This window comes from Dipodomys merriami, unplaced genomic scaffold, assembly GCF_024711535.1.
Source record: "Dipodomys merriami isolate MVZ:Mamm:240054 unplaced genomic scaffold, mDipMer1.0.p SCAF_114, whole genome shotgun sequence".
In the NCBI taxonomy this organism is placed as follows: domain Eukaryota; kingdom Metazoa; phylum Chordata; class Mammalia; order Rodentia; family Heteromyidae; genus Dipodomys; species Dipodomys merriami.
Window position 1 is genome coordinate 3,762,043 of NW_027202427.1, and position 6,342 is coordinate 3,768,384.

The 6,342-nt window shown below is 54.5% G+C and overlaps 1 protein-coding gene across 2 annotated transcripts in view; it reads right to left on the reverse strand.

The window, feature by feature from the left end:
* LOC138822747 (zinc finger protein ZXDC-like) overlaps nt 1-5,954 on the reverse strand; it is a 36,671-nt gene extending 30,717 nt beyond the window's left edge. The window contains exons 1-4 of one of the 2 annotated variants that reach the window (XM_070015685.1): nt 5,001-5,954; nt 2,962-3,114; nt 2,792-2,870; nt 1,287-1,417 (exon numbers count right to left, since the gene is read on the reverse strand). In XM_070015685.1, the coding sequence (XP_069871786.1) occupies nt 1,287-1,417; nt 2,792-2,870; nt 2,962-3,114; nt 5,001-5,934 (1,297 nt within the window). In that variant the 5' untranslated portion in view covers nt 5,935-5,954. The remainder of the gene's footprint in view (nt 1-1,286; nt 1,418-2,791; nt 2,871-2,961; nt 3,115-5,000) is intronic. The other variant, XM_070015683.1, reaches the window with a different exon arrangement.
* Between the last annotated feature and the right edge of the window lie 388 nt (nt 5,955-6,342).

The following is a 6,342-nucleotide window of genomic DNA, read 5'->3' on the forward strand; positions in this document are numbered from 1 at the left end:
GACTCACACCTACGATACTAGCTACTCAGGAGACAAAGATCTGGTGGACTGTAGTTCAAGGCCAGTCCAGGCAGAAAAAAATTTGAGAGACTACATCTCCAAAATAACCAACAAAAAGTTTGGCTGAAGTATGGCTGAAGTGGTAGAGCCATCTAAGCAAGCAAATGTGGGGCCCTAAGCTCACACCTAATATGGGAACAAATAAAAAACAACAATCAAAACAACAGTGAACTAACATGTACTCACGTTTTCTACCAACTGAACCTTCACAACAATCCTACAAGGTAAAGAGGAACAGAGCTCAAGCTACTTGTACCAGGCCCCACAGAAGCCTTGTAGCGTGGCAGACTTGGGATTTGAGTCCAGATAGTATGAATCTAGAACTCGTGTTTAGTTACTGTCTTACTTTTACTGTCCCTTAAGAATTCCATCTACTTCCACAGTTTATATATACAGCACAATCTGTCAGCACCTGGCTAGCTCTTTCCCCCAGAGCAGTATAAGGAGTCCTATGTGCCCCAATTATAGCCTGCATGCGCCTGTTTACCACCTGCTCACACCCTAGCTGGAAGGCTGACAGAGGAGGACCTGCAGGGTGGGTCCACTATTTGTATTACATTTGCTGAATTCTAGGAGCTGGTCTCAGCTCTACATGGATCTTTACTATCCCCTCCTCCAGTTAAAGGCACTGGGGCGGGTGGCAGCTGAGGTGACCACTGCGGCTAGGGTGGGCACCCACAGGTCACAGCAGGCCTGGTAAATGAGCTGTGCCTTCAGCATCCTAAAGAAAAACTCCAACCCACCTTTAAAAAGTTAATCTAGAGACTGAGGAAAGGGGCAACATTGTCCAAAAAGAAAGTACTCATTACCTGACTTACGTAACTGTAACCATTCTGTGTATCACCTTTATTGTAACAATTTTAAAAAAGGTGGGAAAAAAAGCCAATCTGGCTTTACCACTACCTACCTGACACAAGAGTAGCTACCTACTAATTAGCAAGTTCAAGCTAAATGTCAGACATTTGAGAACCCCTAAGCCCGGGTTACACATGTAACATAAGGAGAGCCGTGGACAGGGAGAATCAGGGATGAGAGTAGGCCACAGGAAACAGGATTCTCTACCTGCAATCCTTCTAATATACTGGTCCTAAGACAGTATGTTTGATCCACTCAGCAAATAAACCATACTACCTTTACGTAACTGAAGTTACCTTGAAACAACATAAATTCTAGCGTGAGTGTGGGTGGTGCTTAGTGCATAGCTCACTGTGGCATTTAAACCCTACCTTTCACAGGACACTCAAATGGCTTTGTGCCCAGGTGGGTGATGCTGTGGCCTTTCAGGTGTTCTGCTCTGGTGAAGGACTTGCCACAACCCTCGACGGGGCAGGTAAACCTGCGGTCATCGTCATGTTTCCTGCCAGGAATAAAAACAAAGGGGCAGTGATTACTCACAGAGCTCACGGGGCCTGAGGTGATTCTTCGCTTAATGTTCTGCAAAACATATAAAATTATAAGTGCTTTCCATTTAAAATATATGATCAGTTTGTTTCAGTAAAAATTTTATTTGATCTTCAGTCCATATGAGGTTGGTAATTTAGCCATCTCATAATTAGAAATTCTACTTTAATGATTCAGTGGATTCATAATGAGACACAGAATAATTCGTGCTGCTTCAACTTAGGAAGAGCATGTCCCGAATGCACTGATGAGGCTATTTCTATTGTTTCCCTATAACAGGCTTTCCAAGCCACAGAGGACTCCAAGAAGGGCACACAGAGCATCAGTGGCAATGCCAAAAGGGCCTTCTTAAGCCAACCTGGAAAAAGTGTCTTTTCCATAGCATCCCTATGGTATGAAGCACCCAGACCGGCCACCTCTGTTCCATGGCAGAATAGGGAGAAAACTAAATGTAGTGTCAGAGGTGTGGGGTGAGCAGAGATGTGCATGCAGTGGAGGCCCAAGGCCGTCACTGAAAGTTTGCAGTGACTTGAGAAAGCTTATTCTATGACATTTGAGAGAAAAAAATAAACTGGAACTGTATGTAAAGTATGCCAACTCAAAAACAAAAAATAACAACCAAAAAAAAACCCACCCCACCCTACCCCACCCCCCAAAAAAGAACCAAAAAACAGGGCTGGGAATGTGGCTTGGTGGTAGAGTGCTTGCCTAGCATGCATAAAGCCATGGGTTGGATTCCTCAGAATTGAAAAAAACAAAAACAGAAAAAGCCAAAAGTGTCATTGTGGCTCAAGGGGTAGAGTGCAAAGCTCAGGAACAGTGCCCAGGCCCTGAGAGTTTAAACCCCAGGACCGGCAAAACAACAACAACAACAAAAACACTCGTAAAACCCCACAATAATAGACTACAAAAAACAGATAAAAACAATATCTTGGGGCTGGGAAGGTAGCTCAATGGTAGAGTGCTTGCCCAGCACGCATGAGGCCCTGGGTTCAATTCCTCAGCATCACATCACATAAGCAGAAAAAGTTGGAAGTGGCACTGTGGCTCAAGTGGTAGAGTGCTAGCCTTAAGCTGAAGAGCTGAGGGACAGTGCCTAGGCCAAGAGTTCAGGCCCCACGACTGACCAAAAAAACAAACAAAAAAAAAATCCCCCAACGTCTTTAAGTGAGGAGATTCTAGCAATTTTCTTCTTATAATTTTCCAGTTTTCTAAGAATCTACACTGTGTTTCTTTATAATAATCTAAAAAAAAAAAGCGAATAGGTTTCTACTACTAACAACTCATTAACTTTCAAAGCTGATAATACATACCAAAATGTAAGGATTACCTCTTGTGCCTTAGAAGTTTGGACATGCTAGTGAAGGTCCAACCACAACTGTCCGAGTCACAGACAAACGGTCTTTCACCTTGTGAAAAAACAAAAATTACAGAGAATAACTGCAACAGCTCCTAGAGACAAATCGTGGCTCCAAAGGATTCTGTTCTCCAGGTTTCTACCTGTATGGCTTCTTAGGTGAATTTTCAGTCTACAGGCCTTGTCATATTGTTTGCTGCATCCGGGAAAGGAGCAGGAAAAGAGCTCTTGTTCCCTGAAGTGAGCTCGGTTATGGGAGAACAGGGCACTCACTGTGATGAACGTCTTCTCACAGCCTGAATGGAAGAAGCACAAACCCTGCTCACCAGAAGACAAAAATCAAAGCAGTCAATGCTAGTCACAACCAGGGACATGAGTCCTTTCTAAAAGGTCTCTGTAATAGCCAAGCAGGAGCGGCTGTGAGGCCTGAGGTGCACACAGGCCACCTCTTGCAAGGTGACTAACTTGGGAGGGAACACGTGACCAAGTGTTGCTCCAGTCTCAGCCGTCCGCTTGGCTGGTCTCACACACATTAAGTGCATTTTTCATAAACATAAATGTCAATGCTGTTTGTGAAAACCAAGAAAACCCCAGGAGAGAAATAAAATACTACAAGAACAAAATTTTGTCTGGTACAGTTGAGCTGTAAACAGGTGCGAAGCATCCCGTAACCTTTTGGGTGATGCTGCACTCCCTACACTTCGATCTCCTCCGACAGCCTCTGAAATGAACTGCCTCGCATCCTACCCAGGGGGCTTCTCTTTCCTCAGGTCTGTCATCGTCACCCACCTAGCATTTTCCTTCACCTCCAAACTCAGCTCCTACTGGGTCACCTATACTCCAGCAATGGCTGTTGTCCATACTAACACTTCTCCTTTGATGACAACAATCAGTGCTTAGGCAATGTGGAAAATCAGGCTGAAAGAGCCTTCCATGTTATCAGGGGGCCCATGAACCACCATGCAGAAATACATTGCATAGCACTGCAAAGAACCTACTCTCCCCCTGGGGGGAGGACAGCATTCTGTGGACAAATGGTGATTTTTCTAAATCACTAAAGTTATCCTCTCTGGCTTCAATCTGCCCTCCCTACCCCTTTCCTATTCTGGGCCTTTGTGTGTTTACACAATTGGTCATGTGAACTGAACGACCACACTCCTAGCCTTAACACCCCTTCCCCCAGGTACCCAGGCCTTCTCATCCTACCGCTGTGATTTCTTCTACCTGTAAGTCCACCACCCATCCCACTGCTACTCCCTGGCTCGGGCTGTCCAAAAACTCAAGCCGGGCCATTTACTGCATCACCTGCTCCTCTCCAGCTTCTCTACCAGCTGCACCAGTGGCTAACACACATCATGACTGGATCCTCAACTCTGCTAGAGAAGATGATACCCTTCCTACCAGACTCACAAGCTGACTAGAAAAAGTCTGCAGGCAGTGGCCCAGTGCTCTCCAGAACCACACAATCCACCCACAAGGGAGAAGAAAATATTAGAAAAAATATTAGAATCTGTTGATGTTTTTCGAGTTACTCTCAAAATGCTGTGATTGAGCACCTGATGACTCACATTATTAGGATGGGTTTGTATGACATCTTCTAGACACTCAGGCGCGTTTTAATGAGCGAAGGTCCTCTAGCCAATCCACGGTGGCCCCCACCCCACTCCTCACGGCCCGTCCTCCACAGAGGCGCCGCCACGCTGCCTCCTCTCGACTCTCCTGCCTTGCCAGCCTCAGAGGGAACTGGGCCTTCTGATGCCGACGCCGGGGCGTGGGGCCGCGCTGGGTGGGACTCTCAACCCCCACCCCAACAGCCCACTCAACTCGGCCGACAAAAACCCACCGGGCAGTGGGTTACTTTATCCACACTAATCTAGCCTCGCATCTCCATCTGTAAGACGGAAAAAGAGGTTTAAGCTCTAGACAAGGGTACGGCTTAAAAACTCCTGGAAACTACGAAGCCGACCAGAGCGAGGCGGAAAGGGCGCCAGACCATCGGGCGCCCCCGCGCCCCGGGTCGTCAGGGGCCTGCGAGGCCGAGCGTGGACCCCACCAACGCGCGGCCGCCGAGTACGTCCAAGCCGACTCACGACACGACTCGAGGTCCACGAACGTGAGCTCGCCGCGCGGGGCGCCGGGTCCCCCCCCCCCCCGCCCGCCCCGGGCCCGCCCCCCGCGTTACCCGGAAAGTCACACTTGTAGGGGCGCTCGGGCTCGAAGTGGCTGCGCTGGTGCGAGCTGAGCTTGGCGTGCGTGGGGAAGCGCTCGGCGCACACCTCGCACTTGAACAGGCTCTCCTGCTCGTGGCCCCGCATGTGCGCCTTCAGGTTGTAGACCGTGGTGAACTTCTTGCCGCAGCCGCCCGCCGGGCAGCCGAAGGGCCGCAGCTTGTCGTGCGACTGCAGGTGGCGCTTGAGCTTGTACGAGGTGGTGAAGGCCCAGCCGCAGCCGTCCAGCGGGCACTTGAAGGGCCGCCGGCCGCGCAGCCCGCCGTGCGTCAGCAGGTGCACCTGCAGCTGGTGCTTCCGGGCGAAGGCCAGCGCGCACTGCGGCTCGGGGCAGCGGTAGCCGGGCGCCCCGGGCCCGCGGCGGGCGGCGGCGGCGGCGGCGGGGCGCGGCGGGGCGCGCGGGCTGCGCGCGGGCGGCGGCGCGGCGGCCACCGTGAGCACGCCGCGGTCGAAGCGCACCAGCAGGTCCCGGTCGTGCAGGGCGACGGCGCCCGCCAGGGCCGCGCCGGGGGCGGCGGCCGGGCCGCGGGGCGCGGGCGCGGGCGCGGGGAGGCCCGCGGGGCTCGCGCCGGGGCCGGGCCCGGGCTCCCGCCGCTCGGGGGCCTCGGCGGGCCCGCGCGCCACCTCCAGCAGCACCACGAAGGAGTCGCCGCCGTCCTCCGGGGCCGGCGCGCCGGGCGCGACGCCCTCCTCACGCCGCGGCCCGGGGGGGCCCCCGCGCCCCGGCTCGGGCCCGCCATCTTCCGGGTCGCCCAGGAGCAGCAGGCGACGGCGCGCGGGGCTCGCGCTGAGGGGCGGCCCCGCGCCCCGGCGAGGCCGGCCCGGGGCGCCGCCGCCATGTTGGTCTCCGCGCGCGGTCGGGGCGGCGAGCAGCGCCGGGAGGTCCATCTTGTCCGGGCCGCGGCCGCCGAGCCGCCGCCTGGGAAGACGCGCGGCCCGCCCCTCCCAGGCGTGCGCGCGACGCCGCGTGGCCGCCGCGGGCTCGTCACCGCGGGGGCGGGGCGCGGGGCGGGGCCCCGAGAGGGAGCCCTCGCTGCGGACGGGACGGGCCGCGCGAGGCCTGCTGGGCGGGGGCGGGTCCGGGGGCGGGGCCGGGGGGAAACGGGCTGCTCGGAGTGGCCGTGGCCGCGGGGACGAGTGGCTGGGTTGGAGGGCGGGGCGGGGCTGGAGGCGGGGCCGCGCGGCGGGGGCGGGGCCGCGCGCACTTCCGCGCGCAGATCGCGAGCTTGGCTCTGGAGCCCGGCTGCCAGCGTGGAAAGCGGGCTCGTCTCTCTCCGCGTCCCACTTTTGCTTCCG